Here is a 19,621-nt window from a genome sequence, read left to right as displayed (position 1 = left end):
TTTATAATTTTTATCAAAACATTTGAAGCCTGAAATATGGGACTGATGTGTGTCAAATAATTTCGAGAGGCACTCTACCTTACCCGATTTCTAGTTCATAAATAATCACATAACGTGACTAAACCAAAAAACTTTGTTTCCTCTTCCTAGCGGGCTATCTTCTTACTCTGAAGGACACATTCTTTGACCGATCCAAGGCGTGTCAGATTGTGGCGTCTATCCTTGTTGGCAAAGATGAAAAAGTAAAGATAGCGCTCCCTCGGCCATGCATAATGAAGGTACTTAGTTTTCTAAATTGGGTAATGTACTGATTTGAATACCGAATTTAAAAATGAGACTCCTGACACTTTAAAAGCGAATGTTTTGTTTTTATGTCTCAAGAATGATGTGTGTTTAATTCCAAGCGACCAACATAGATAGATAGATAGATAGATAGATACTTTATTCATCCCCGCAGGGAAATTCACATGGAACACTATGCACTTTTCCAACATGTGATTATTTTATCCAACTGAGATGGCTGCCAGAATAGACCTCTAAAATGGCAAAGAAGCACAATTAAAATATGTTAGGCATTTGCCGTATTAATAAACATCTTGTAGCGGTTAGTGCTACCCAAAAAAATCATAATCGTACTTTATTTTGTCAGAGAACTAAAATTAAAATGTTGTTTACTTTGTTCAAATGTCAAATATCAACTACTTCAAACTACATCAAAGTCAAACACCCTGTTATCATTTCACACTGAACTTTGTTTTTGAATATTATTTTACCGCCCACTTTGGGAACCACTGACCTAACTCATATGTTTTGGTCATGTCCTAAACTGATTGAATATTGAAGATCATATTTGGTTACAATTCCGATATTTTTGGTAAGTATATCAATCCATCGCCGCACCAAGCCACATTCTTTCGACAACAGTTATTCAGGATAACGTTTTAGCCTTCACTTCTTTGATAGCCTGTAGGGGGATACTACTTTAGTGGAAGTCTTCAGAACCACCTTCCCTTTAAACATGGCTACACTATATAATCATTATAATCAAGTTAGAAAAAAAAATCAAATTTCCTCTCAGAGGACCTGACAGTGAATTTTATTCTCATTGATAATCTTTGATTTACTGTTTTGGAATGTGGCCACTTAACAACATAGTATCACAGAACTGGATGTATGGGTCTGGTGACTGCCAACTTTAAATTGCGTCAGGCATCCACAGTATTGTATTTTTACCTGTTTAATGTGATTTCAGCTTCAACACAGGAAAACAAACAAAGGAGAACTGCATCGAAGTAGTTGAAATGTATTGGAAAACCTTATGCCTTTGTGTCATGTTTGTGCTCCTACAGAAACCATGTTAAAATTAAAATATATCCCCTCCATAATCTTTTTAAATTTGTGATATTGTTTAGAAAAGCGTCAGGGAGCCACTCAGCAGCGCTAAAGAGGCTGCCTATCTGTCGGAGTGGTTTTCTGTGTGCGTTTTCATGGCTTTGCATTACTGGAATAATGTATTTCTACCAGTCTATTGCCTGCATGTAAAAGTTTCAATTGTCTCCTCCAGCCCATGGCCCTTTGGACAGGCAAGCAGATATTCAGCCTCATCCTCAAGCCGAGCAAAAATTGTCCTGTCAAGGCCAATTTGCGGACCAAGGGCAAACAGTATTGTGGGAAAGGCGAAGACATGTGCCACAATGACTCCTGTAAGCATTGTGAAATGTACCTGAAAGTGTTTTTTTTTTCTTCAAATGTGTCAACCTCCATCTTTGATAAGTTTAAAATCTGTATAAGGCCACCGTATATTGCAAAAAGTCAACATTTTTAACATTGCTTCTACTTAATCGGACAACCCTTGAATAAAGAAGTTTATTTGGGCACAGTACAAAAAATAACAGCATCAACCACTAATTAACAAAAGGGAACAAAACAATTTAATTTTTCCACAAAGAAAAAAACAGCTGAACAGTACAATAATATGTATTATACATGAACATGTGCCCAAAAGGTAGTAGGCTGATGCTGAGGCGTATAAGTGCCCACCTGTTATTTTTTTTTCCTTGCAGGGAAGACTCTTTCAAAACCAAAGCAAGAACACTTAACTTTACCCCACAAGGGATAATGACAAAAAAGGAAATGACATTTCAGACTTGTAAAAGACACATCGTGAATCCATTTTGATACAAAACACATATTTCATGCATCTGCGCTCTCAGCATCTTACGGCTGTTGAATTAGGCTTAAGCAAACTAAAGGCAGGGCTTACAGCTGCCTATCAAAATATATCGAGATTTATTCTATTGTATGTTCTATCCACAGTATTGGTTTAATCTCCTTATAGTTCACCATATTAGAATTATTTTCTGCATAGGCTTTCCAAATATTTTCATAATGCCTTCTTGAATAATTGGTTGCTATTTGGCTTAACGTTGAGGGCACATCTAGCATTTTTAGCTTTGGATACAAGTGACAAAAATATTATAGATCTTGTTGTTACTATTTTTCATCCGTTCTATCGTTTCCAGTTGTAGTAATTCACAACAGCGAGCTGATGTGTGGCAGCATGGACAAGAGCACCTTGGGCTCAGGCTCCAAGAACAACATCTTTTACATCCTGCTGAGAGACTGGGGACAGCTGGAGGCGGCAAACGCCATGTCTCGCCTTGCGCGACTTGCTCCTGTGTATCTCTGTATGTCATTGCCTTCCTCTAGAGGGTAATTTTGCTTTTCACTTGCAATGTTTTTTTTCCTCCAACTTCTAGCTAACCGAGGCTTTTCCATTGGCATTGGGGATGTGACGCCCGGCCAAGGTCTGCTGAAGGCCAAGCAGGACCTACTGGATGACGGTTACCACAAATGTGATGAATACATTGAGGCCCTAAAGACGGGCAAGCTGCAGCAGCAGCCTGGATGCTCAGCTGAGGAGACGTTGGAGGTAATTCTATTTTGCTTTTAGAGCTGCAACTCATATAACTGTTTCAATAATCGACTAGTCTCCCAGTATTGAAATGATTAGTCGAATAATAAGATGATTAATACTTTTTTTTTCTTAAATTTTTCATGAAGCTGATAAATTATGAGCCAGATGATAACAAACACAGGAAAATGAAAAATACATCTTTTATTGAACAAATTCAAAAACCAATTATGCACTGTGCTCTGCCAGTGGAGACATAAATGCATAATAAACCTGTGTTAATTTTTTTTAAGAAAAAGGCAAATAATAAATTAAAATCAAGTAAACATTTTTTATTCATGTAATCCAACAAGAGGCACCTTAGCAGCAGTAGAAAGGAAATAAATCAAATATGATGTTCATTTTGTGAACTACAATGAGTAGTCAACTGCAAAGTCTGTAACAAAAGAACTTAACAAATGGTTTTAGAAACTGACATTTGTCGCTTTAATATATTTTCTTCAAACTGCATGCATTTAGTTTCAATCAGGCACAGTCTGGCATAATGCCCAGGCTCTTTTTTTTATAGCAAACTATACACCTATAAAATGTAATCAAAACTGTATCGGCTTGAACTTTAGATAGATAAATAGATACTTTATTCACCCTTGTAGGTAAATTCACACTTCTGTCAGTATCCTTGTGTTGAAAAATAAAATAATAAAATAAAAGAAATAGAATACAGAAATACCCAATATAACGTGTTGATATAGAGTATTTAAATATTTACTTTAGATGGTCACGTGTTACCAATTTACCGCAATGACACACACAGTCTGCTTTACAAACTTTGTCTGTAGTTTTTGTATCCGCTGTATCCAGGCTAAAATACTACAAAACCGTAGAAGTCTTATGCGTGGTTGATTTCGACGCTGTATGTTTGTTACCGCTCAAGACAGAAATTCTATTGTGGATAGCACTCTCAGTAGGGATTATATTCAAGTAAAGATGTCTATCTGTGTTGAAAAAATGTGTCTGGCTACTATTTCTATCATCGATTTTTGTTAACATTGTTGACTTAACAGTTGCATCTGAGTTGCTTCATAAAGTCTTTATATTTGAATTGCATTGTTAGTTTTCTTATAAGCGCTTACCCACCAAAATGCAGCACAACATTTTTAACCCGTTCATATTGTGATACGAAAAAATGTTTGCTTTCCAACACATAATTGTACCGGTAAGTTAAAAATAAGTAAAACACTTTATTTAATATTTACAATAATAAATATTTCACATTTATGAGTAATGGAAAATCGTGGTGAGGAAATAGTTAAGTATATGACTTTTGTTTGATTATTGTTGAAGAGGGTAAAACATAAGTTTGTATGATTCAGTAAGGGAAAAAATAAAAGACAAACATTTTGCTTTAGTAGGCTATATATTTATGTATTCTTTATTCATTCTTTGTTTTTATTTCAAACCTTTCCCAGCACACAAACCCATTGCTTGTCAGCAGTGGAATGACGCCGTTATAAAAACCACAATTACGTAAAAGCGTTATTTTTTCAGTAACAGGGTAATCTAACTAATTAATTTTTCCGCTGTTACAACGAAGTTAACGTTACTGACGGTCAATAGGTGCGTTCCTTTGGCTTCAGAACGCCAACGGTACGCTGACCGCTGTTTTCATCGACGCGTTGTTTCGCCCTCCGAGTTCGTTACGTCATGTCCTTTGGGATCATGTCACCATTCAAAATGGTGACTACCATTTTTCTCTTGTGATTGGTCAAAATGTATTTTTTCAGGGTATTTACTTTGAATTTGATGAATAAAAAAAGGTTAAAATTCTTTTGTATTTTATCTTTGTAGGTTTTATAAATATTTTAAAAAACGTTTTCGGTGTTAAAGTGTTAATTCTGCTTTATTTTTCCCCTTTTAAAAGTCATTAATAATAATACATAATACATGGTAATATATGGATTAAACGACCTGAAGAGCCTACAAAGCTGAAAAAGGTGGTTTTCGAAAAAGAGTCGGAATTTCCATCCCTACAACAGACCATTCGAGTTAGATTTAATATGTTTAATTCACTTTATATTGTTTACAGCTGATTGTTATTTTGTCATATTGTTTACCATTTTGTTTGTTACACTTCAAGTGCAGGATGAATCTGTTGCTGGTGAGGTGCAATAGATATTACAAGGTTCTATAACACAACTGCCTGTCTGTTATTCTCTATTCAACTGACTCAAATACTGCTGAGAAAATTTCAAATTTTTTGACATACAACTTATTTTTAAAGTAACTGAAATAGTTACTTTCCCTGGTAACTAGTTACTTTTACTATAGAGTTACTCGGTTACTAACTCATTTAGTTTTTGAAATTATATAACTAAAACCATTTTTAAAGTAACACTGCTTGTCTGCTATTGTTACATCAGGAATGAGTCACTTTTTCTTTTGAATAGTTGCATGCGATAAATGACGACTGTGACATGTGACAGTTTGCACTGCCTTCACCTTCCTCTAAGTTCCGCTGCTTGGCGCTGCCCCAAATTGTTTTCTTTAGCAATTTTGCATTTTTTTCTTTCCTTTCTCTGTTGACAGGCGCTCATCCTGAGAGAGCTGTCGGTCATCAGAGATCGTGCCGGCAGCGCCTGCCTTAGGGAGCTTGACAAGAGCAACAGCCCTCTTATCATGGCTCTTTGTGGCTCCAAAGGCAAGTCTTGTGGACCTTTTTATCACTCATCTTGACAGCGTGAGCAAGATTTATAGTGGTATATTCAATTAGAGGTGTTCTATTTTGGGTGGTGTTGTACAAGAGCAATTTTACAACAATGACTTAGTGACAAGAGAAAAAGGCAGAGCATTGCAAAAATATATCTTAAAAAATGGGCAATCTGGGCTCTGCGACATTTTTTTCCGTAAATGTGTTCAAGTTCTACCACACACCAATGTGCGTCCAAATCTTGTGCAATCTGACCCACTTAAAACACGTTGTCATAGTAGCGTAGTTTTCTTGTAGTAAACGTTTCCTCTAAACTATTTGCATGTGCAATCGTGCTGTTCTTGTACATACTCCAGCACAATAACATCTATCCTGCGCAGAGATATGGGGGAAGAAAGAGCATTCTACTCCTATGTAAGTTTGCCCTGCAATAGGTTTGACTAGCTCATGGGTGGCGAACATGCGGCTCTTGGCCAATAAGAATGCGGCTCTTTGCCTCATCATATTTTCTATATACTGTGGCTCTTTGCCTCTTTTCATGTTTAGTTTTTTTTTTTTTTTTTTTTTTTTTTGAATCCATCAGAGTTAACAAAAAATATATTTTTTTTAATTAATTTGGCAGATTTGTTGTTTTTATGCTGTTCCGGACACATAACTGACTGCCAATCATCAGCGTAGGTTTCGTCTAATGCCGGGAAATTAAGTAAACATTTCATGAGCGTGCAGACTGTTACCCTCACGGTCAAAATGCAAAGCGAAACGGAAATATGAAGATGAACCCAGGGCATTTCAGGAAGAATGGGAAGATGCTTACTTTTTTGTTGAATGGAATGGCAAGTCACTTTGTTTATTATGCAGTACCATGATATCCCATTTCAAGACTTCAAATCTTCAGCGTCATTTTAGCACAGCCCATACTAATATTGACACGGAATTTCCCAAAGGTACTGGACTACGCAAGCAAAAATTGAGCACCTTGAAAAGCCAGGTAAAAAGTCTCAAATGCTCAGTGCGTGGTGTGGCTCTTTGACTCTCTGTTAAAAATTTCGGCTCTTTGTGTCAAACTTGTTCGCCACCCCTGGACTAGCTGTTTCTTGGATAAGCTTGTGGTACTCATGCACATATAGGGCAGATATGTCACAGGGTATAATTTAAAAAAAAAATGTGGATTCGCTTAACTCTTTCAGTGCCAGATGTTACTCTAAAATTGGAAGTCTTGGTGCCAGCTAATTTTTGCTATTTAACTTTATTTTTACTACTGAACATTTTAGCTCAGTAGCTATATATGAATAGGTATATGACACATCAAACTAAAGCTTGAACCCTCATCTTTCATTTAAAAGTATGCTTGTTGCCTTTACCATTGTTTAATAAACAACAGTTGAACATGCTACAGTTTTGAAACTTCTCATTTCCTAAAAACTTCAGAGAAAAACAGCTCTTTGTGAATGGATGCATTTCAAGAACCTTATACCTTCAATATATGAACTGTTTAAAAACAAGGGCATTTTTCTTGCAATATAACATTGTATTGCAGGAACCCTGAACTTATGCATGAACTTTGTAAGAACTTTTCAGCCCCCGATGTTTGTGATGTGATCACATGATTCAGGGAGTTATGGCAATAACAGAGTTGCACAAAACATCATCCCTCTCCCTTCTGACAATTACAAAGGTCCTCTGCATTAACATTCTGTACTAATACATTTGCTTTTATCACAACACTGCACATACTCTGCATATGGACCAGCGCCTACACACTGCCATACAATGTAAATTGGTAGATACAGGAACGAAACTAGGCACTATGTGTTGCCAAAGATCTGACCAAAGCCACTCTTTCCATCTAGTGGTGATTTATCATACTGATATCATTCACAGAGGCTTGATACTTACTAATCAGCTGCGCAAAAGTCTTTAGAATCGTTTTTGTTGAAATAAACATTTACGTTTTGGCACTCGGGGACAATGCTTCTAAAAACGTATTCATGTTATGGTGTGAATAATTTAATGAACTGCCTTTTTTTCAATATATGAAGCTGAAACTATGATACGGACAAAAAAGTGTGACCAAGTACTGTGGAACCAATTAAATAAATCCCCATTTGTGACTAATGGAACTAAAGACACTTTTAAATTATTTTTAGATATTCTGTAAAAAGTGTTGCAAAACAATTGATATTTTTGGGCTGTTAAACCCGTCCATTATTAAACACCATCCAATTCATTAAAATTTGTAAAAAGAAATCACAGTTCCACAGAAACTAGCATATTGTAATGATAATGTATTGATTTCAGGTATCTTTTACATGTGTTTTGCTTGGTACTCTCTTGCTTGGTGATGCTCACTGTGGTTTCAAGCAATACCCAGTCTTTGTGTAAATGTTTTGACTCTATCAAAATAAGTAGGGGAATATTCCACGAAGCCCATTTGATGTGTAAAGATAAGTAGTGGACTATTTATTCCACGAATTTACAATGTAATCAGTTGAGTCAAGTAAAGAAAAACAATTGAACAGTGGTTATTTGAGTGGTAAGTGGTTACATAAATCTTTGCATTTGACTCTTCCAGGGAAATGATTGTTTCAAGAGGTAGCTTTGGGCATTATGCCAAGATATTGCAACAGCAACGTTCTGTTTTTATAAGTTCACATGGTTTCCTAAAGGGAAAATTCGATTTTCTTTGGGCATGGTTGTAGTTCTGCCATGGGAAAAATAGTTAGCGGTATCTGAGTGATTTTAGTTGAATGGTACCTCTGGTAAGTTCTCCTTATACATCATTAGATCATACCAAAAGTGATTAAACATAACAAATCTCGGACACACACTTGATACTTTTCTTTTTTTTATTGTGTACATAGGCTCTTTTATTAACATCTCTCAGATGATTGCTTGCGTGGGCCAGCAGGCCATAAGTGGGTCTCGAGTACCTGATGGGTTTGAAAATCGCTCCCTGCCTCACTTTGACAAGCACTCAAAAGTAGGTGCACAAATGTAAACAGAGTTCGGTATTTCTTTAAAGTCCTTTTTAGCAATTATTTTCTATTTTCACAGTTACCTGCTGCTAAAGGCTTTGTTGCTGACAGTTTTTACTCCGGCCTTACCCCGACTGAGTTTTTCTTCCACACAATGGCTGGGCGTGAAGGTCTGGTGGACACAGCCGTTAAAACCGCAGAGACGGGCTACATGCAAGTGAGTCATAAGAGAATAGTATGCATAAGTGATATCTTACAATATCCTCCACACACATGTTAAATGTAGGTCAGCGCTGCTTATTTGATGTCACATAGTTGGTGAGCTGCTGCTAGGCATCACGTAGAATGATAAAGAAAAAAGTTGTGGCTGTACAATCGGGAAATTATTAGGTTGTTATTCAAAATCTGTGGGTAAAAAATGTGAATCAAAAGTGACAAATGAACATGTCAAAAATGAAATGACTTTTTTTTCTAACAAAGTATATAATTTCTAACCAAAATGAAATAAATGTCATAAGTTAATTGCAAACATGCATCAATTTAAATCACACTCATGTTAAAGTGTATGAACTGATAGGTCATGCATCCAAGGGTTAAATTTGGAATAATTAGCTTGTATGACATGGTACACGGCCTGCAAACGTCAGTTGTTTTACATACAGAATGCGGGCTGTTGTTTTGGATGCACAGAGTTTAATGGCAAACTTTGGATGGCCCACAGAGAATGTTGCTGCAGCTCAATTCCAGAGGAAGAGAATGATGAGCCGTGCCAGGAAATGTCAGTAATTGGAAAAATATTCTGGGGACATACTGTTGAAAGAAGTGTTGCTCTCCAAAATAACTTTAAATGTCCCAGATGTGAGTGAAGGGTAAACGGGTGTATTACTTACTGAATTAAATAATTTCTACGAGGTTTTGTTCTTCAGGCAACTGGGGCCAATCATGGTTGTCTGTGTTGATTTGTCCTTATCTTGCATGGCTAATTATGTTAGTGATAATAATGATTGGACTGGAGTGTGTTGCACAGGAGTTCATTGACAGCGTAGAATTTTAAATGAAGTGGTTGATTATTATGAACAGGATAGGATAAAGCGCCTTGAGGCAGGTAAGCAGTACAACTTGTCATCTGTTGTTAAAAGGTCTTCTTTTTATTCAGGAGAGCAATACCAGGAATGATGGAGGATTAAAAATTTATGTCACTTGGCCTCTGTATTCACTTATGAACTGAGCAGCTAATGTCTGGTTTTCTTGTATTGTCTTTTGACAGCGACGCTTAGTTAAGTCCCTGGAGGATCTGTGCACCCAATACGATCTGACTGTGCGCAGCTCCACCGGCGACATCATCCAGTTCATCTATGGCGGTGATGGCCTTGACCCTGCCGACATGGAGGGCAAGGACGAACCACTGGAGTTCAAAAGGGTTTTGGATAACCTTCGGGTAAATACAGTAGTACACTCTTGGCTGCTTGAATTGAATATTTTTTAAATGACCTGTTGCCAATCATGAATAATAGTACCAGTGTGGTAAACAGCCTCAGGTTTTAATTTAAAGGTATTCCCGAAATCTAAAACATGCAAAATGTGAGGAAATTGTACATGTTTTACATCTATATTTCAATATATATTCTAATTATTTTCTTAGTTAATGCATTTTAAGACTGCATATTTTGTATTTTTCATCACGTGCTCTGATGTCATGTGAGGGACACCAGTACCCCAGCAAGTCACTGTTACGTGGTTATGTGTTAATTAGTTGAAGAAGTTATGAGTTTTTCAAGCAAAGTTTTGGTAGTTTTTGTGAAGAATGCCTAGGCGTTGTCGGAAGGGGAAGCAGTAATAGTACAACAAGAGCTAACTAGTAAAAATAGTGTCGGCAGAAAAATGCTAAGCTGCCTGACCAAAAAACACGCTGTGAGCAGGGGGATAACTGGGAACTAACAACAAAAGGTGGCAACGGCTATGTCGACAAACGCCTTGCCGGCCGGGAATCGCAATAACAAGGATCATGGCAAAACCGGCACTAACTCCAGAATAAGCCGATCAAAAAAATCGTACTGTGAGCTGCCAGTTTAACCAGGAACCAACAATGAAAAATGGCTACGTTGACAAACGTGAACCCGGACTTGGCAGGCTAGTCAGCCAAAAATCACACTTTGCGCAGCCAAACACCTAACCGGGAGCATACAAAACGGGAAGCGTTCAGCAGCCCAGACGCAAACGAATAACAAATGAAAAGCCACAATCGCCCACCTTCAAGAAGGCGAAGGCAAACAACAATGTGACAGGTAAACTTACCCCACACAGCTTTTGGAGGTTGAAGCATACAATGGTCAATAGGGCCCTATGAGAAGGGTAAGTAAAGTTCCAATTTCTCCAAGCAGTGTTCACTACAATTGTTGATTGTTTTGGAGCTGCCATACATGTGTTGGGATTCAGCATTTTAAAAGTTATGTGTTCCTTCAATGGCATCACAGCTCTATTGGAAAAGAGCCAGACCTGTCAACTTTGAGACTAAATTTTTCAGTTCCCCGGTGCGTGGACTATTATGCAACATATCTGAACACTTGTGGAGAGGAACACTACATATTCTATGCCCAATTAAAAATGGTCTTTGTGATTACCTTTAAAACAATTATAGAAGCTTTACAGAATTTGGATCTTATTTTATTTGTGGTAACCACCTTTGGCTTGTGTCATCATTGCAGCCTCTTTGAAGCACGTTCATGATGCATATACAAGTATGTGCATGTTTGATGTCACTTTCAACCACTCCTCCCTGTCATTCCATTCTTGTTTGGCCCAAACAGCTTTGCTATAAGTGAGATAAAAAGAGATGAGGGCTCTTTGAACTCAGTTGAGCATTGTTAACACATACTTAAGAAAATATTAAACTTTCGACTTCTTTAAGGACACCTTAAACGATGCACCCTACTGTTACAAGTTTGTTGCTTTCATTTATATTATGAAAATGGTGAAAGTAAGTAAAGGACTGTTTAAAATACAGTCCAAATCCACAGCCAAATTCCCAAAAAGATGAAAAAAGCTGAGTTTATTCGAGTACATCTAAAAAAGACACGTATGTGCACTTGGCGCACAGGCAGAGGCTGCAATAATAATTTTAGACAGAAGTTGGCATCAGCAAGTTGAATATTTTTGAAGTTACGGACATCATCTTCAATTACTGTGGCCTGAAAAGTTTGGATATGCCATTATTGTCAGCAATATTGGAATATCGGTAACAGCCTTTTGAAAATTTGCCACTCTGCAAAGAAAAAATAACACATTTTGTGAGCATCATTCAAGCTTTAGAAAAAGAAAATAAAATGTTTCGTTTTTTTTTTTCATATATCGTATTTGCACACCCATTAGGCGCACTGTTTTAAACTGTGCACTCTCCTTGGTTTGAATTATTTGTTTTTCTGCTCATATGGCGCACTGGCCTATTAGAGTCTCACGCGACCGCCTTTAATACCACAAGTGTGCGTATACAAAAAATAGCACTAAGAACAAAACTTAGTTTGTTTGTGGTTATTAAGTATTTATCACAATGTAAAACACCAGAGTACAGCAAAATAAAAAAAAATAAAAAATTTTTTTTTAAAAAAAAGCTAACAGTTTGGTACTCTCATTCTCCTTCGGAACTCTTCATCCTCCGTCTTGGACATTCAGAAGCTGCGCCAAAGCTTCATTTTCCAAGTCACTTTCCGTGCTGTTTGGCCCTTCAGGAATTATGCCGGCTTTTGAAAACTATCGAAAATGCCAGCCCATGTTTCCACAATCCATTTACAAATTGTGGCATAACCGGTAGCCCTCCCACTCTTTTTGGAACTGTGCACCCCTTCAGTCATCCATCGCTCCCACGCAGCACCTTGAACGGCCGGTTGACACCGATGTCTAGTGGTTCAAGCCCGTTCGTCAACCCTCCCCGGATGATAGCAAGAACCGAGTTCATTTGCTTAAATATTTTTTTCACATCGGCTGTCGGATGGGCAAGCATAGTGTCACAAATCAGGCGGCATGAAAAAAAACACCTGGTCTTCTGACATAAACATTGTCTTTTTCATCAAGCTGTGAACCAAGACGCCCATGATTCAAACGTTTTAGCGGCGACGCCCATAATTCTAATTCGCGGGGAAGGCCACACTGCTGTCCTCTGTCACGTCCGCCAAAAGGCGCACCGGGTGATGGGGTGCGGCTCACATTTTGAATGGAATCAGAGACTTCTATGTGCGTGAAAACACGGTACATGCAATTTGACGTAGCGTTTGCCCCCTTAAAGTAGGAGACACAAAAAACTTTACAGGCGCACACTGTAGTGTGTTACTTAAGAATCTGGGGATATTTCTTTTTGTGTGTTTGTAGCAGTGTCTCGCTCTGACACCACTGCTTGTCTGGGTTTTGTTTTGAGAGACGGCCTTCAGCCAAGGTCCAACACAACTACTTGGCCTCTGGTGCCGCTTTAATAATTTAATGGAAATAATCTACTGCTTCTCAGTTTAGGGCCCTCTCTTGAAAACCAAGACAAGCTATTACAAAAAAATACCTGCATAATAGATAACTGTATTTTGATGTGATCTTTATAAAAGGCCATGATTTTTTCATTAGGAAGTATCATTTAAAAACATTAAAAACAGTCTTCCCTTTAGTACCTGACCATGTGTTTCTCATAACAGTCTATCATGCTCATATATGTTATAACATTTATACGAAATGTAACGTGTTCCGTTCCTGGACTGTGAGGACATTTAATTCCTACATTTTACTGGAGTAAAGGTACAATGCCTAGCGAAAGCATTGGCCCCCTCCCAAGACATTTTTGTCTATTGCCACTTTTCAGGCTTCAAACTTAAAGCCAAACAAAATAAAAATTTCTAAGAATCAACAATATGTAAGAAACAATAGTAAAGTTGAACCAGATTTCTTCAACATTTGATATTATATTTACAACTAAAAAGGGAAAAGTAGGGGTTGCCGATATATTGCCCCCTGTTCTCTCAGTTTGGCAAACTGACTCCAGAAGTTGGATTGCTTCTGAGTGATCCAGTGTTGACCTAAATGACTGAGTGGACTTTTGTGTCATTTAGTCTCAGTTTAAATGCACCTGCTATGTAATGGGCTAAGAGGTATGTAAAAGAAGACACTAGCATTATTAAGACCAATGAACACAACAGGCAGGTCTGGGTTGAAGGTGTGGAAAAGTGTAAAGCTTGAATGGAATACAAAATCATTTTGACACATTTACACATATCTTGAAGCACTGTCTGAACAATTATATCAAGATGGACAGAGCATAAAACCACTGCAAACCTACCAAGACCTGGTTGTCCCTCTAAACTTTCTTCCCAAACAAGAAAAAAAAAATCAGAGAAGCAACCAAGAAGAACACATGGCTGAGATAAGACAATCTGTGCATAAGACAACTATTAGTTGTACTCTACATAAATCTACCATGTATGGAAGAGTGGCAAGGAAAAAGCCCTTTCTGAAAGAATACCACAAACTTATTGGGAAGTGTTAGGTTTGGTGTAAGAGTAACACTGCACATCACCCTGAAAACACTATCCCCACTGTCAAACATGGTGGTGGGTGAATTATGCTCTGGATTTGCTTTACTTCACCAGGGACTGTGAAGATGGTTAAAGGTTTTGGGAATATCGATGGAGCCAAATATAGGGCGATCCTGGCAGAAAATCTGTTCAAGTCTGATAGATCTGAAAATTGGGTGCAGGTTCACATTCCAACAGGACAACAACCATAATTGTTTAAAACTAAGAATATAAAGACGTTAGAATGGCCAAGCCAAAGTTCAGACCTCAATGCTATTGAGCATTTGTGGAAATATCTGAAAAATATTGTGTATAAACTATCAAAATCAACCCTTATAGGACTTGAGCTGTTTTGTAAGAAAGAATGGGCAAATGTTTCTGTTTCAAGATGTGCAAAACCCTTAAAGACTTGTTGTGGCTGTGATTGCAGAGAAAAGAGTTCGTAAATAGGATTGACTCAAAGCGGGCAGATATATTTGCATGCCTACTTTTCAATTTTTATTTGTTAGCACAATATAAAATGTTGCTTAAATTTGTTTTTATTTCACAATTGTGTCCCACATGTTGTTGATTCCTAGCAAAAATTTTGTATTTCTTATATCTTTGAAACCTAATATATAGCAATACGTCAAAGTTCTTGTGGGGGCCAATACTTTTCAATACAAAGAATACATTTGTAAAATTTTCCAATCCACTGATGCAATCCTTAAACTCAACCAATGTGTTTTCTATCTCCACAGGCTGTCCACACATGTCCAGGTGAGCCCACCCTCAGCCAGGGTGAGCTGGTTTTGGCATCAGACACCATCATGAAAAAAGCTGATTTTCTGTGCTGCAGAGACAGCTTCTTGGAGGTACATGCACATACTTGAGGGAATTGCTGTAAACCAGTGTTCATCAAATAGAGGGGGTGGAAGGCTCTGTCATGGTTGACCTCGGAACATTTTTTTCTTACCTGTCCTAGATAATGTGCATTCGCATCTGAACTACTTCAGTTGGGCTCTCATTGGCAGAGTCTGCACGAGGACTTCTGTTTGCAAATTAAATGGAAAAAAAAGGAAATGATCTGCATTTATATAGCGCTTTTCAAGTCAATGACTTCCCAAAGCGCTTTACAGTGTGCTTCACATTTCCCAATAGCGGCCTTGTATTGGAGCCATGTAAGATGCTAACGTCTTGTTCAATTAACAGCGCAAAAATGGTCAAAACATGTTCTCTGCTGAAGCGCTAAAGCATAGGACCAATGTATTGGCTGTGCCTTTCCCCTATTTCAAGTGAGACATGTTTTCTTTATGATTTGGTCCCCAACAATGCCAACCCTACACCTACATCTTTGGTGATGAATATTGCCAACAATCATCACGCCTTGTGACTTTTACCTAAAGGAACAGTGTTTAATATTTAGTACCTCCTAGTGGGACAAAAAACTTTCAATCATAAAAAAAAAACTTAGATTTGAATAGTATGCAAAAATACATAAACTATCATTGCAATGTCAATTTGAATTAAAAAAAATTAGAGGTTGAGAAATTTGTATTTTTTTTTCACATTGGAACCACCATTTAAGTCTTGTTTGTCTGGTTCCCAACTGCTATGCTGTGAACTGTGGCACTGGCCCCTGCTTGTACTTGGCAACACAGTGCCATCTAGTGGTTTAATACTACTCGCTGTGGCTTTAAGTAAACCAGCAAGCGTGGTTGGCATCATATACCGTAAATTCCGGACTATAAGCCGCTACTTTTTTCCCTAACTTTCAACCCTGCGGCTTATTCAGTGATGCGGCCAATTTATGTAATTTTTCTAGCGGCCGCTAGCGACGCTCGATTGTTGCTGCCATTAACTGCCCTGTCAGAGCTATATTATTATTATTAAAGCTTTGAAAACTCTCTCGGTGTACCGTCTTTCTTAGTAATTATGTGTAACTGATGTATAATATGTATTTGCAACTGTATATTTTTGTAATGTATTTGTTTGTATTTATTTTAGACACTTATTCTGATATGTTTTGCACGGGCAAACGAAAAATGAGGGGCGGAACAAACGCGGGGTGCCGAGTTTAAGTGGGGACCGCTAAAAGTGAGGGACACACAAGGAAAGAAGAGGGGGTAAAAAGTTGGTTAAAGAATAAGGAGTTGCGTGAGTAAATGTGTTCATCTGATATATTTTTCCCACCCTTACCTTTGGAAATATACACTTTTTTCCTTGGATTACTTTCAACGGGACCTGGACTCTGCGGGTCTGCATCAAACCTTAAGTACCGGGATCATTTTCCGTTCATTTTGCTGGCTGTGATTTTTGGACTGTGGACTTTAATGAAGGACATTTAGTTTCAATCGCTTTGGTTCTAGGATTGTGTACTATTGACTTTAGCTTGGCCTTCTTGGCCTTGCTTGGCCTTTTGATGCTAGGTCCTTAGCTTGGCCTCTTTGATTTTTGCATTTTGGAGATGGAATATGAGCTTGCTCTGTCCACTCCACGCATCGGCCCGGTATTGCAGTACCTCCGGGAACGGTGCATTCGCAATGATCGCAGCAAGGCTTTAGGGCTAGGACCTTAGCTTGGCCTTTTGGCTGAGAGTAAGTGTCCCGGCTCCTAGGCTTTGTAGCGTATTATGAACTGACCGATAACGGATAATGGATAATGAATAACGAAGATAGATCAATAACCCTTAAAAACCCCCCATTTAGTTTCAATCGCGGGATTTGAAGTCGGGTTTGGGTTAATTTTGCGTTTGTGTTACATGTTTGAATGTGGGCGCATGCGGCTTGTATACAGGTGCGGCTTGTGTATGTACAAAATTTGTTTTCCTTTTAAAATGTGGTGGGTGCGGCTTATAGTCAGGTGCGCTCTATAGTCCGGAATTTACAAGAAATTGACCAGGAGCTGAGAGTTACAATCTCCTGCCTCAAAAACCGCTTTAAACACCTCCAAATTACAAATGTGCTTATTGTAGCCATTTATTTAGACATCATCTTTGAAAAGTTCTGCGCTTTTATTTTATTTTTTGTTTTGCTGGTTGTCTGTTTAAATGCATTAATAATAATTGATGTAATGTATTTTATTATTTCAGTAGCATGGTTTGACATGGTCAGTCAAAAAATGTTTTTTATTTTGTAATTTAAGATACTTTTAAATGTGTTTTGTTACAATAAAACAATTCTCTTCTGTAGGTTGGTTCACACACACACACACTTGCATATATAATTAATCTTATATGTTAATAACGAAACTGAGTTATACAGAAATGTACATAAAACAACTTTTTAGACAATTACTTTTGTGGTCTGCAGGGCATGGGGTGGGGGGGTGTTAATTAGGCAGAGGGGGGCATGACAACAGAAAATAATTTAGAAGCACTGCTGTAGATTGGTTAAATCACTTATATTTATGTATCTTTTTAAAGTGATAATTTTAATAAAAAGCTGTTGTCAGGTGCGAGGACCATGGCTCAAGGGATATTACTAAAATATAAACATTGCTTCTCAAACGGTTCTTTCTTCTAGGTTTCCATAGCTATTTAATTTTGCACATTGTTATTTTACATGCCCTGCTTTAAGATAGTATAAATTCTTTATTTTTCTCTAAAAAGGAAGCCTCATGGCTCTCTATTCAATTAAAAGTCATACAGTTAGGTCATCAAGTACACCATACTCAAAAATTATAGAGTGAAGCACTGTTGTTTAATGCTATTGCAGGACACAAAAAACCCTCAACTCATTACATGAGTTTATGTGATAATTCCTGTTTTGAACTTTTTGTGTAGGCACTAACTGAGACGGGCTCAGAGAAGTACCTGGAGGTATAGTGGCTGAGCATGTTGGAGTGTGAAAGGAGTGTCTAGCTTTTAATCTTTTGAAATATTAGAACTTTATACACTTAACTGGTAATTCTCAAAAGTTTGCTGTGCCAAGAAATCACTGCCTCTGTTAAATTTATCTATTTGAATCCAGTATGATTTTAAACATATGTTTATGTTCAATTGAACCTTTTGAACAGGTTTTAGTGCTGCTACACTGTCAAAAAATTTGACATGTCACTTGCATGTTTTGCTCCTCGAGATCCATGGAAGTGGAATATTTTAGAATATAGCTGCATGATTGTGGGGAGGAACACTACACGTTCTGTGCCAAATTGGAAATAAGGGCCTTTGATTCTTTTGGAGAGAGAGAGAGGCAGAGGTGCAAAGAAGAACAATGATGGGTGGATAATAATAATAATTAAAAGGCAATAAGGGAGAAGCACTGCCCGACCCAGACGTAATGATTGACATTTTAGACTCGATCCGGCCCGAAATTGGGATCCGGCCCGGATTTGAGCTTAAGATTTTACCTCTGTGCCTCGCAGGCTGGGTTTGAGTCTTTGATAGTGACAGCATAAAATGTGCAGTGCATAGCACACAAGTAATATTGGCGTTCCTCTATTGCCCTTTGCAGGAAATTAAGAAATTTATCAAAGGTGTCTCAGAGAAGATTAAGAACACTAGAGACAAGTACGGCATCAACGACAACGGCACCAGTGAGGTAAATGTGGAGGTTTCAAACCGCTCTCAAGCTGCTTTTATCCTCTGACCCTTTGTTGACTTCCCCGCAGCCAAAAGTCCTCTATCAACTAGACCGCATAACCCCCACACAGCTAAAGAAGTTTTTGGAAACCTGCCGGGACAAATACATGAGGTTGGAGTTTTGATTAGTTACTCGTCTCGGATAGAACACAAACTTACAATCGTGTCTGCAGAGCGCAGATGGAGCCGGGGTCAGCAGTCGGGGCCCTTTGTGCCCAAAGCATTGGAGAGCCTGGAACGCAAATGACCCTGAAGACCTTCCACTTCGCAGGTGTTGCATCCATGAACATCACCCTCGGCGTGCCTCGCATCAAGGAAATCATTAACGCCTCTAAGAACATCAGGTCTGTTGTTGAAATGCGCTGTTGAGTGGGTGATAAACGGTGAGTGCTTCATGTGTAAAAGAAACGACACATCATTTTCACATTTATCAAATTTTTTCGCACCATTAGGCACAACGGATTATAAGGGGCACCCCAAAAAATTGTCATATATTCTTCATACATAAGGCGCATGAATTTGAGACTACTGTAAAAGCTACTGTGTTAGATTGTGTATAACCGTTGGGGTCTTTTTATACTTGAAGTATGTACTGGTGCAATGATTGATCAGGCAATAAGTATCGCTGACTAAAATCGCAAAACATTTTATGTAACGGGATTTGAACCTGGGCCACAGCTGAAAGACAACTGAAACGTAACCACTAGTGATACAGATGACATACAAAAAGGCATTCGATTTTATCTCATTATCACTATTTTATTCATGGTGCCGGAAACACTGATTTGGACAGTGCATTGTGTTCAGTATTTTGACAGGTTAAACCAGACATGTCCAACTCAGTTTGGCTCAGGGGCTTTATTCAGACTTAAATCTTCTCAGGTGGGACGGATAACTAAAAGAAAAGCAATGCCAGAC

At 38.0% G+C, this 19,621-nt stretch overlaps 1 protein-coding gene and 1 pseudogene across 1 annotated transcript in view; both read left to right on the top strand.

The window, feature by feature from the left end:
- The window catches only part of polr3a (polymerase (RNA) III (DNA directed) polypeptide A), a 49,335-nt gene that overhangs the window by 15,889 nt on the left and 13,825 nt on the right, over nucleotides 1-19,621 (top strand). The window contains exons 13-24 of the mRNA XM_088323733.1: nucleotides 151-278; nucleotides 1,565-1,703; nucleotides 2,523-2,687; nucleotides 2,760-2,932; nucleotides 5,501-5,612; nucleotides 8,483-8,601; nucleotides 8,676-8,813; nucleotides 9,864-10,034; nucleotides 14,883-14,996; nucleotides 18,576-18,662; nucleotides 18,733-18,815; nucleotides 18,877-19,047. Coding sequence (XP_088179859.1) covers nucleotides 151-278; nucleotides 1,565-1,703; nucleotides 2,523-2,687; nucleotides 2,760-2,932; nucleotides 5,501-5,612; nucleotides 8,483-8,601; nucleotides 8,676-8,813; nucleotides 9,864-10,034; nucleotides 14,883-14,996; nucleotides 18,576-18,662; nucleotides 18,733-18,815; nucleotides 18,877-19,047 — 1,600 coding nt within the window. The remainder of the gene's footprint in view (nucleotides 1-150; nucleotides 279-1,564; nucleotides 1,704-2,522; nucleotides 2,688-2,759; nucleotides 2,933-5,500; nucleotides 5,613-8,482; nucleotides 8,602-8,675; nucleotides 8,814-9,863; nucleotides 10,035-14,882; nucleotides 14,997-18,575; nucleotides 18,663-18,732; nucleotides 18,816-18,876; nucleotides 19,048-19,621) is intronic.
- Nucleotides 16,506-16,664, top strand: LOC148346936 (U2 spliceosomal RNA; annotated as a pseudogene).

Source organism: Urocampus carinirostris, chromosome 19 (assembly GCF_059441175.1).
Source record: "Urocampus carinirostris isolate Australia breed hairy pipefish chromosome 19, RoL_Ucar_1.0, whole genome shotgun sequence".
Classification (NCBI taxonomy): Eukaryota; Metazoa; Chordata; class Actinopteri; order Syngnathiformes; family Syngnathidae; genus Urocampus; species Urocampus carinirostris.
This window is presented reverse-complemented; position numbering and strand designations above follow the sequence as displayed.